Source organism: Saccoglossus kowalevskii, chromosome 20, assembly GCF_978046115.1.
Source record: "Saccoglossus kowalevskii chromosome 20, keSacKowa6.1, whole genome shotgun sequence".
Taxonomy (NCBI): domain Eukaryota; kingdom Metazoa; phylum Hemichordata; class Enteropneusta; family Harrimaniidae; genus Saccoglossus; species Saccoglossus kowalevskii.
Window position 1 is genome coordinate 23,383,228 of NC_140660.1, and position 13,239 is coordinate 23,396,466.

The window sequence follows — 13,239 nt, forward strand, 5'->3', positions numbered from 1 at the left end:
TAATGACTTTATTATAAATTCAAAATTGCCAAGGTTTGGGGATTTGTATACATAACAATCATCCTAATTACACTTGACAGTTGCCTTTGTTTTTATGGAGGTGATAACTGCGCAAACAAGAAATCAAAAGACAAGAGAGATTCACTAAATCAACATTTCGCTATTACGTCATTTTACCACAATTCGCTAAAATTGCATGTCGCTTTTTCAATATGTTTTACAGTATTTTCAAATTGTATTCATTCTGTGTAATATTATGCAAAATATTCAACTATTTTGTTTACCAGTACTACATGTTATATGCATGTTTTATTTGCATTGAAGGACAACTGAGCATTGTTGATACATATTCATAACCTGTCTATTCAGAAAACTCTTATTTTTATAAGTCGCTAATGTTTGTAAGCCAATTTATAATCATGTTCTTGCCAAAAAAAGGAGTTTAAATTTTGTGCCAAGTTGAGTTTTTCATTTGTTTTTTTGTTATGACCAGCCACAATTTGTAATACTGTGTAATCAATATGAATGAGTATTTAGTGAAAAATAAACATTGGTATTGTTAATTATTAATATGCAAATGAGTTAAAATTATCCTCTGTAGAGATTTGATATGTAAATTGTATTGCCAAGGTACATTTTGGTGTAATAAATCAAATACTAAGCCATCTGAAGTTAACCTGCAAGGTATAATGATAACACTTTGACAGTGTGTGTGTGTATGGTGAAATTTGCTTATATTTCTATTCTAAACGCTTTGCCTCGATTAACAATGAGATCCTTGGGTCGCTAAACTGTCCACCTCTGTTGGATTGAACACGTGTCATTTGCACAGCAAAGCCTAATACGAGTTTGTGATATTCTACTACATACTTAGTACAAACCTAATAACATTGTAGGTTTTATCGTATACTGTGATTGAGATGCTTTTAAACGATGTCCTGCTACTCATATAATTAACGTGTAATATGAATGCAACACAAAACACCATATTATAACCTTTTATTATCAGACTGATGTTTCCAAATAGGACAATTACTAGCTTATTACAGCTTTCCAACTCCGGCATGACCCGGCTGAACAAAGATTGACAAAAGATAAATCCAAAAATCAAAACCCGAAAAAGATATGAAATGATCGTTAATGAGAAGGTTACTAAATAATTACGACCATGATCACTACGCTGACAGTCACATCTGAAAGCAAACACAAAATAACAGTCCGTCATGGATGGCGTTTAATGTCCAATTGCATTGCTCTTTGTTTCTTGTATACATTTATACACGTATTATATTATATATTTATATTCACTGCCAAAATGTTATGACATGAAAGTGATAATAGAAATTGCTCACTAACTTACATGTCTGTCTTCATTTTCCTGCTGCTCCATCTACTTGCCCAGTCTAATGACAAAACACATAACATATAGGTGTGAAATAAACGACATTGAATGTGTAATTATATGACAATTGTTTGTAACAAAACAATTAATTGTGACTTGATTTTAGTCTAAAAGCTGGTCTAATAAACTAAACAAAGATATCATTGAATTGCATGTGATTTACGTTTTCAATCATGACACGACAGTTTCTAGTATGGTATAAATAATGCAACACTTACCTAAAACTCGCAAATAGAAAGTTTTTTAGCACTACATTTTATATCATTCCATTCATACCCTTCAGATCCACTGTAATTAGGAAAGATGAATTTTTGAGTGTGTGAGCGAGAATTGCGAGTGCTCGGGTGAATTGTGAGTGCATGTGCGAGTATTGTGATTACGTCGGTGAGTTATGAGCTCGTGGGTGAATATTTCGAGTGTATAGGTGAGTATTGCGTGTTGTAGTCGAGTATTACGAGTCGTGAGTGAGTATTGCGTGTTGTAGTCGAGTATTACGAGTCGTGAGTGAGTATTGCGTGTTGTAGTCGAGTATTACGAGTCGTGAGTGAGTTGCGAGTGTGTGGATAAGTCTTGCTAGTTGATTTCACTTGATTGAAATTTCACAGTGATTGCAGAGATTACCAAATTTGACGATGACCAGATAAAATTGTAACTACAAGAAGAAGACAGTTTTATGTGCAATTTAACCAACAACAACACTAAGAACAAAATAACAGTTAGTCAGCTTTACGCGCACATGGCACTATAACATCTACCGATACTCGCATTTAGTTACCAATTTACAATTTTTGTTAAATGCCTTACAAATGAGAGGAAATTTAATTTAATTACATTATTTCTACACAATCCTCAGCAGTACCCCCAACATTGTTTGGCTCATTTTCCATCCAGTCTGTGTAAATCACTGATCCACCACTAGTATACTCATAGTGTTTATTGTCACCGACTACATCGCTAACACCAACCCAATAACGACCTGTTGGGGAATAAAAACTTAACAATTAGGAAATGTTGAAACAATTTGTAACGCTGAAAGTAATTTAAAGACGAATTAATGACTGGAACAAAATTGGAATAGATATGTCAGATTATATGATTATTATGTTAATCTACATTTCAATTCTGACTGTTATGATGTATAACAATACAGTGTAATTATGTGTTAAATTACCGTCTCCTTCTTGTAGGAAATCTTTTACTGCATCCTGTTCCGCTTGAGAGCAGATCTCTGCAAGTTTTCCACATTGTGATTCACATCCGGCTTTTGCGTCTTGCCATGTTGTTTCATCAGTCGAAATTGAATACTCAGGAATACCTGTATATAACAACTCAAGGTTTAGTGACATAGACTTGGATATGCATACATTACTTATGGGTAGATTCACGCTTGTCAAAATATGTAACAATATCTAAAAACTCGCATCACATCAGAGATATAGAAACGGGGATAAAAATTGTAATGCTTATAAAGACAAAATGTGTCACATCAAAAATACTTGCTATGGCAAGCCGTAATCTAATCTAATCTAATCTAATCTAATTCTTTAGCAAAATCCCTAGCAAATCTAATTGGGCGTTTTTTTCCTTTAGTGTGTGATTTTATAATTGTTTTCAATAATTTCCCTTTTTTGCGGCAGGCATTTCAGTGAAGACCCGAGAACTGTTCATTTCTACATAGTTTCCCTTGATATTAATTATGCATACAAACGAATGACGTCACTCGGTTTTAACTTATTTACTCAATTTTATTTACTCATTTGTTTATATATCATATTTATATGTATATTATTATATGTATATATGTTTATAGTGAAATAAACTTCATTCATTCAAACTTCATTCATTCATTCAACAATAGGTGGCTTTACATGGTTTTCCACCGGTACTGAACAGAGAATGATTGACAGCTCTGGAAATGCCACGAAGCAACCAGCCAATCACAGATTCGGTGGACACGCGCAATGTATTCACTTCAACGATGACCGGCAATATATGCGACATTGATGTTAAACACGCTTTGACGTTTACTAATGCTGGTCTCCAGTTTAAATATCTGCTGATCGCGGGCACGAAAGAACAGCGAAAAACGCACATGGGTCCCTGACCTTTATATTGTTGACGTCTAAACAGAAACCGAACTATGCCCCGCCTATTATTAAAATTGAGTGACGTCATTCGTTTGCATGCATAATTAATATCAAGGGAAACTGTGTAGAAGTGGACAGTCCTCGGGCCTCCGGCCTTCGCTGAAATGTCTGCCGCATTTCTTGCAACAACAAATAAAAACATACCTACAATGCAACATGCAAATAGGCCCTTCGATGTGTTCAGATGATGTAATGGAAACGAATGTTTGGGTGGCAACTCGTGTGTGTCAACTTGTGTTTACAGTCAGGCTTTGAAATAAGTGGTTTTCCAATAAAAACAAATAACTGAGTTTAGCGCATATGGTGCTAATCTCGAGACTTAATTTGCATATGTATGTTAGCTTGCAAATGATTATACAATGATCTTCCTTAGCAACCATTTACATGTAATAACCTAATTGACATAAATAACAATAAACTTACGCTTAAACTCGCAAACAGCAGCCATTTTATTGCTACACGGTACGTCGTTCCACTCATAGTCATGGTCACCTCTGTAAATTTGAAAGAGGTTAGAGATGTTGTTGTCGCTAATCATGTTTTTGTTGATTTATTTACGTGTCCGTAATATCATATCGAACATAGAAATATATCAGCCTCGCAGCAGGCAAACAACTTACAATTAGACGTATTACTGATTTTTGGAATATAATTTACACATTAAATTACGGTTACTAGATTCTGATAACCGTGATTAAATGAAATATAATTTACTTACCGTAACTCTACACAATCCTCAGCAGTACCCTTATAATTATTTGGCTCATTTGACGACCAGTCTGTGTAAATCACTGAACCACCAGTAGCATACTCATAGTTTTTATTGTCACCGACTACATCTTTAACACCAATCCAATAATGATCTGTTTGGGAAAAACATACAAAAACGATGTTTATTCAAGAATTAGAATGCCGTGCATTTGTGTATATCTGGTTCTTGTTCGTCAAACGATATCACGTGAGGACGGAAGGAAAGTAAGCAAAGTAAACTCTGATCTTGATTTCAATACTTAGAACATGGCGAACTTGAGAACACCAGCGATACCGAAACGGCTCTGGTTACTTTCAGAGGATTAATGAATAGGAATGAACGGGGAAAGATGAAGCAGATAAAATGGGTGGTGGTAGCTTTCCAAAGTAGGTTACATTATATACAGTATTCTACATGCCGTACCCTGAAACATGATTCGTGTGATTTTAAACGTGCATTTTACTCTTGGGTTTTGCAAAACGGTATTGTTTTTCATTTTAGGTTGGTTGAGAAAAGACGACAGTGCTCGAATTTTTAACTATGAACAACCCGAAAGGACGTCTTTCGTCAATTCTACGGTAGTTACAAGCAAACCGTTCAATATCCCTATAAATCATCACTTCTATGTGACTCGGGAAACTGAATCGTCACCATAATCGGCAATCATGTCTTTGCTGGTTTGGCACGAAAATTGTATGAAAAAGTAAAGTGAGAAACTAACATCGCCGAATGAAAGTTATTTAAGCAATACTGAATTCCCCACACCGCCATATTGGATGACACTAAGGGTCTATAAGCAGGTGATGTGCGAGGCAAAGCCGGGTTTATTATCGCGTCAAGAGCCTTCTCTGAATTCAATATGAGGCTGTAGGGTTCATTAACACCACCATCAAAAATAAACAAATTTAGTTAAAATTAGAAGGATTTCCGCGTTATTTTATGGTAATTAAAACTTTGACGTCATAACAATCTCTGTATATGATATTCTGATAATGGTGATTTATAACAGAGAATAATTGGCCGCGGGTCGGCCATTATCCCTAAACATATAGCAAAGATTACAATTAGAATAAAGACAACTCAATCACTGTGCAAACTACGATATGTAAGATTAGATATTACCAACTACGTCGATCACAAATTAAACACATAATTTTAATCTGTGTTTCACTTCTCCTAGTTATGATTTATATCATGGTGTTCATGATGTTTAAACTTACTGTTTCCTGCTGGTAAAATGGCTTTGACTGCATCTTGTTGTGCCTGGGAACGGATCTCAGCAAGTTTCCAAGAAAAAGATTCACAAGCAGCCTTTGCATCTTCCCACGTCATTTCATCTTTGAAAACGGTATACTCAGGAATACCTTGAAATGATTTTTGTTTTATAATAAATCAAACTATTTAGATCATAATACTAGACCGATCGGACGAATTAATATACAAAATAAACAAATATCTCAGCGATGTAGTGACGTCAAAAGCGTATAATTCGACAAACGTAAAAGTTTGCTGAGGGTAGTTCCATGCTTCATAATATGCTATACACATTTGATGATTGTCAACTTCGATGAAGTTAGGGTATCTTAAGATTTTAATATTTAGCTATAAACAAAATTCCAAAATTCCAAAGCCCAAAATCAAATCATTCTATTTTTGCGACAGACGCGAGATTTTGCAGTAATAATATGTAAAATTATTTGTTCGCCATTATCAGAATTACTACTACTGTTATTATTTTTTTCAATTTACTTCTGACTCGTCGAATAAATGCATACAAATAAAAATCAATAGAAATCAATCACATTCTCAACTGATTATGATTACATTATGACTAGCTATAATATGCATACTCACATGCTGCTCGTACCCCAGTAGACCTCTGTGAAAATAAAATATATGTAAATTTAAATCTGTCATACATACTAAATTCACACAAATATATGTAAATATGATTTACATACTAAATTCATACAAATATATGTAAATCTGTCTTGCATACTAAATTCACACAAACATGATCCTAGGTGGGGCTTTTTATGCTGTACCTTACAATCCAATATACACACGGTTTTAGTAATGTTACATATTATCTCGTATTAATCAGTTTAAAAATAGCTTTTTGACATTCTTCATTATCAGAAAAAAATAGAAAGAAATATAGTTTTGTTTACATTAATGTAGTTGAGTTTGAACTCATTTGCATATTCGAAAATATTTGATCTACAAGACCCTGTAGTCACCCGGTTACTTTTATCACTTTAATAAAACGTTTGACGCCATGAATCAGGATGACTTACATGACTTGCGTGCGAATATGACAGAATCCCACACCCTCCCAGTGACATTCGTGGCGTATGGAAGTTATTTTCACGAGCGATGCGGTGTATCCGGGGGCCGTACTTTCACGAGTGAAGCACCGATACACATCAGGATACACGTATCTCGAGTAAAAATGTTTCTATAATGACGGGTTGAAAAATGAATCGAACAACTTATGTAAAAGTATCTTTTCAGACACGTTTTTTGTTCAGACTCCACAATTTACAAAATTCATGGAGAATGAAGATGAACGTTGATATTTCACTCTACTCTATTTCCATTACAAAATCAACATGATCGGAACAACACTCGAGCTGGCGTAGTATAATATTTGCCCAATAGACGAGTTTCGACGTACATCGCCAGTGGTCGGTATCCGTGTGAGAATGGGGGTGGGTGGGTGATGTTTAGCTCGCGGAGTTTATTCACTGGTTTCCCTGGATACAGACATACTGGTAGACTATCGAACATTTACCTTCTATGCAGAAATTGCAACCTTTTTACACCAGAGCGCGAAAGTTTCGAATGTAATGGCGGAACTTGACTCTACTGCACTGGAATTTAATCAACATCGATTCGGCCACATTCTGCGTGTATGCTAGCCAAATTAACCAGACAAACTGGAACTTCATTGATCAACTCAAGAACAGACACCCCAGAAAGAGAAACGAGTAGAGATAACTATTATTAGATCAAAATACTTATTATGAACTTACCTTAATTGGATTTGCTACGGCAAAACCACCAACAATGAGTATCACCAGTAAGCCTAACATTATTCGTATCGTTGATGCAGTCGTCTTGCTCAGAGAAATCGGAGTAGAATTCAATGTGCAGCGTTTTACAAATAACAAAACGACACTTCACCGGCCATTTATAGACGTTGTGTATCCAAAGAATTGTTGCAATTCCATTGGTTGTTAATCATGTCACACGTGCGTAAATGTGTATCAATTCTTTCGTGTTGTAGTTAATAGGACCGGCAGAATCTAAATAGCAAACTTTCGTGTGAGGGGCATAATATATTTATTTTGATACACACGACATTACTAGTCGTGACACATGTTTACAATGTAATTTATACAAAACTTGAGAAAGTATTGTTTTACTACATAAAGAACCATGCATTACGTGCTGGGTTCTATGACTTTTATATTCTCATTAAAAAACACATGTACATTGCATGGGATAAACACAATGACAGAATTGTAATGATAATATTTTGGTGTGAAATATACACAACTTCTAATGATCGTGTAGGTGTCATGAAACTCATTCCCAATTGTTCTTACTATATGCAATAGACATGTAGTTGCAGTTCAAGACAACAACTATCAGTCTGGACACATACATTGAAAACATACGCCCTGCTCAAGCTGGTGAAGTATTTACCATGTTACTATGGGTCAGGTTAAGCATTGTACTGATAAGTCACCTACAGCTGGTGAAGTATTTACCATGTTACTATGGGTCAGGTTAAGCATTGTACTGATAAGTCACCTAACAGCTGGTGAAAGTATTATCAAGTATTTACCATGTTACTATGGGCCAGGTTAACCATTGTACTGATAAGTCATCTAACAGCTGGTGAAGTATTTACCATGTTACTATGGGTCTGGTTAAGCATTGTACTGATAAGTCACCTAACAGCTGGTGAAAGTAATATCATGTATTTACCATGTTACTATGTGTCAGGTTAAGCATTGCACTGATAAGTCACCTAACAGCTGGTGAAAGTAATATCAAGTATTTACCATGTTACTATGGGTCAGGTTAAGCATTGTACTGATAAGTCACCTAACAGCTGGTGAAAGTAATATCAAGTATTTACCATGTTACTATGGGTCAGGTTAAGCATTGTACTGATAAGTCACCTAACAGCTGGTGAAGTATTTACCATGTTACTATGGGTCAGGTTAAGCATTGTACTGATAAGTCACAAAACAGCTGGTGAAGTATTTACCATGTTACTATGGGTCAGGTTAAGCATTGTACTGATAAGTCACCTAACAGCTGGTGAAAGTAATATCAAGTATTTACCATGTTACTATGGGTCAGGTTAAGCATTGTACTGATAAGTCACCTAACAGCAGATGAAAGTAATATCGAGTATTTACCATGTTACTATGGGTCAGGTTAAGCATTGTACTGATAAGTCATCTAACAGCTGGTGAAGTATTTACCATGTTACTATGGGTCAGGTTAAGCATTGTACTGATAAGTCATCTAACAGCTGGTGAAAGTAATATCATGTATTTACCATGTTACTATGGGTCAGGTTAAGCATTGTACTGATAAGTCATCTAACAGCTGGTGAAAGTAATATCATGTATTTACCATGTTACTATGGGTCAGGTTAAGCATTGTACTGATAAGTCACCTAACAGCTGGTGAAGTATTTACCATGTTACTATGGGTCAGGTTAAGCATTGTACTGATAAGTCACCTAACAGCTGGTGAAAGTAATATCAAGTATTTACCATGTTACTATGGGCCAGGTTAACCATTGTACTGATAAGTCATCTAACAGCTGGTGAAGTATTTACCATGTTACTATGGGTCAGGTTAAGCATTGTACTGATAAGTCACCTAACAGCTGGTGAAAGTAATATCATGTATTTACCATGTTAGTATGGGTCAGGTTAAGCATTGTACTGATAAGTCATCTAACAGCTGGTGAAATTAATATCATGTATTTACCATGTTACTATGGGTCAGGTTAAGCATTGTACTGATAAGTCATCGAACAGCTGGTGAAAGTAATATCATGTATTTACCATGTTACTATGGGTCAGGTTAAGCATTGTACTGATAAGTCACCTAACAGCTGGTGAAAGTAATATCATGTATTTACCATGTTACTATGGGTCAGGTTAAGCATTGTACTGATAAGTCATCTAACAGCTGGTGAAATTAATATCATGTATTTACCATGTTACTATGGGTCAGGTTAAGCATTGTACTGATAAGTCACCTAACAGCTGGTGAAAGTAATATCATGTATTTACCATGTTACTATGGGTCAGGTTAAGCATTGTACTGATAAGTCATCTAACAGCTGGTGAAATTAATATCATGTATTTACCATGTTACTATGGGTCAGGTTAAGCATTGTACTGATAAGTCATCGAACAGCTGGTGAAAGTAATATCATGTATTTACCATGTTACTATGGGTCAGGTTAAGCATTGTACTGATAAGTCACCTAACAGCTGGTGAAGTATTTACCATGTTACTATGGGCCAGGTTAACCATTGTACTGATAAGTCATCTAACAGCTGGTGAAGTATTTACCATGTTACTATGGGTCTGGTTAAGCATTGTACTGATAAGTCACCTAACAGCTGGTGAAAGTAATATCATGTATTTACCATGTTACTATGGGTCAGGTTAAGCATTGCACTGATAAGTCACCTAACAGCTGGTGAAAGTAATATCAAGTATTTACCATGTTACTATGGGTCAGGTTAAGCATTGTACTGATAAGTCACCTAATAGCTGGTGAAAGTAATATCAAGTATTTACCATGTTACTATGGGTCAGGTTAAGCATTGTACTGATAAGTCACCTAACAGCTGGTGTAAGTAATATCAAGTATTTACCATGTTACTATGGGTCAGGTTAAGCATTGTACTGATAAGTCATCTAACAGCTGGTGAAAGTAATATCATGTATTTACCATGTTACTATGGGTCAGGTTAAGCATTGTACTGATAAGTCATCTAACAGCTGGTGAAAGTAATATCATGTATTTACCATGTTACTATGGGTCAGGTTAAGCATTGTACTGATAAGTCACCTAACAGCTGGTGAAGTATTTACCATGTTACTATGGGTCAGGTTAAGCATTGTACTGATAAGTCACCTAACAGCTGGTGAAAGTAATATCAAGTATTTACCATGTTACTATGGGCCAGGTTAACCATTGTACTGATAAGTCATCTAACAGCTGGTGAAGTATTTACCATGTTACTATGGGTCTGCTTAAGCATTGTACTGATAAGTCACCTAACAGCTGGTGAAAGTAATATCATGTATTTACCATGTTCCTATGGGTCAGGTTAAGCATTGTACTGATAAGTCACCTAACAGCTGGTGAAAGTAATATCAAGTATTTACCATGTTACTATGGGTCAGATTAAGCATTGTACTGATAAGTCATCTAACAGCTGGTGAAGTATTTACCATGTTACTATGGGTCTGCTTAAGCATTGTACTGATAAGTCACCTAACAGCTGGTGAAAGTAATATCACGTATTTACCATGTTACTATGGGTCAGGTTAAGCATTGTACTGATAAGTCATCTAACAGCTGGTGAAGTATTTACCATGTTACTATGGGTCTGCTTAAGCATTGTACTGATAAGTCACCTAACAGCTGGTGAAAGTAATATCACGTATTTACCATGTTACTATGGGTCAGGTTAAGCATTGTACTGATAAGTCATCTAACAGCTGGTGAAAGTAATATCATGTATTTACCATGTTACTATGGGTCAGGTTAAGCATTGTACTGATAAGTCATCTAACAGCTGGTGAAAGTAATATCATGTATTTACCATGTTACTATGGGTCAGGTTAAGCATTGTACTGATAAGTCATCTAACAGCTGGTGAAAGTAATATCATGTATTTACCATGTTACTATGGGTCAGGTTAAGCATTGTACTGATAAGTCACCTAACAGCTGGTGAAAGCAATATCAAGTATTTACCATGTTACTATGGCTCAGGTTAAGCATTGTACTGATAAGTCACCTAACAGCTGGTGAAAGTAATATCAAGTATTTACCATGTTACTATGGCTCAGGTTAAGCATTGTACTGATAAGTCACCTAACAGCTGGTGAAAGTAATATCATGTATTTACCATGTTACTATGGGTCAGGTTAAGCATTGTACTGATAAGTCAACTAACAGCTGGTGAAAGTAATATCAAGTATTTACCATGTTACTATGGGTCAGGTTAAGCATTGTACTGATAAGTCACCTAACAGCTGATGAAAGTAATATCAAGTGTTTACCATGTTACTATGGGTCAGGTTAAGCATTGTACTGATAAGTCACCTAACAGCTGGTGAAATTAATATCAAGTATTTACCATGTTACTATGAGTCAGGTTAAGCATTGTACTGATAAGTCATCTAACAGCTGGTGAAAGTAATATCAAGTATTTACCATGTTACTATGGGTCAGGTTAAGCATTTTACTGATAAGTCACCTAACAGCTGGTAAAGTAATATCATGTATTTACCATGTTACTATGGGTCAGGTTAAGCATTGTACTGATAAGTCACCTAACAGCTGGTGAAAGTAATATCAAGTATTTACCATGTTACTATGGGTCAGGTTAAGCATTGTACTGATAAGTCACCTAACAGCTAGTCAAAGTAATATCGAGTATTTACCATGTTACTATAGGTCAGGTTAAGCATTGTACTGATAAGTCACCTAACAGCTGGTGAAAGTAATATAATGTATTTACCATGTTACTATGGGTCAGGTTAAGCATTGTACTGATAAGTCACCTAACAGCTAGTCAAAGTAATATCGAGTATTTACCATGTTACTATAGGTCAGGTTAAGCATTGTACTGATAAGTCACCTAACAGCTGGTGAAAGTAATATCAAGTATTTACCATGTTACTATGGGTCAGGTTAAGCATTGTACTGATAAGTCATCTAACAGCTGGTGAAAGTAATATCATGTATTTACCATGTTACTATGGGTCAGGTTAAGCATTGCACTGATAAGTCACCTAACAGCTGGTGAAAGTAATATCAAGTATTTACCATGTTACTATGGGCCAGGTTGACCATTGTACTGATAAGTCATCTAACAGCTGGTGAAGTATTTACCATGTTACTATGGGTCTGCTTAAGCATTGTACTGATAAGTCACCTAACAGCTGGTGAAAGTAATATCATGTATTTACCATGTTACTATGGGTCAGGTTAAGCATTGTACGGATAAGTCACCTAACAGCTGGTGAAAGTAATATCAAGTATTTACCATGTTACTATGGGTCAGGTTAAGCATTGTACTGATAAGTCACCTAACAGCTGGTGAAAGTAATATCAAGTATTTACCATGTTACTATGGGTCAGGTTAAGCATTGTACTGATAAGTCATCTAACAGCTGGTGAAAGTAATATCATGTATTTACCATGTTACTATGGGTCAGGTTAAGCATTGTACTGATAAGTCATCTAACAGCTGGTGAAAGTAATATCATGTATTTACCATGTTACTATGGGTCAGGTTAAGCATTGTACTGATAAGTCATCTAACAGCTGGTGAAAGTAATATCATGTATTTACCATGTTACTATGGGTCAGGTTAAGCATTGTACTGATAAGTCACCTAACAGCTGGTGAAAGTAATATCAAGTATTTACCATGTTACTATAGCTCAGGTTAAGCATTGTACTGATAAGTCACCTAACAGCTGGTGAAAGTAATATCAAGTATTTACCATGTTACTATGGCTCAGGTTAAGCATTGTACTGATAAGTCACCTAACAGCTGGTGAAAGTAATATCAAGTATTTACCATGTTACTATGGGTCAGGTTAAGCATTGTACTGATAAGTCAAGTAACAGCTGGTGAAAGTAATATCAAGT

The 13,239-nt window shown here is 35.6% G+C and overlaps 1 protein-coding gene across 1 annotated transcript; it reads right to left on the minus strand.

The window, feature by feature from the left end:
* Positions 1-982: 982 nt before the first annotated feature.
* On the minus strand, positions 983-7,453 carry LOC102801098 (C-type mannose receptor 2-like). Its single transcript, XM_085494249.1, has 10 exons — positions 7,336-7,453; positions 6,155-6,179; positions 5,521-5,664; positions 4,268-4,412; positions 3,973-4,043; positions 2,574-2,717; positions 2,234-2,378; positions 1,621-1,690; positions 1,361-1,403; positions 983-1,193 (listed from the first exon to the last, which is right to left on the minus strand). The coding sequence occupies exons 1-8, from the start codon at positions 7,393-7,395 to the stop codon at positions 1,621-1,623; spliced, it is 804 nt and encodes a 267-aa protein (XP_085350375.1). The 5' UTR covers positions 7,396-7,453; the 3' UTR covers positions 983-1,193; positions 1,361-1,403.
* Positions 7,454-13,239: the final 5,786 nt, after the last annotated feature.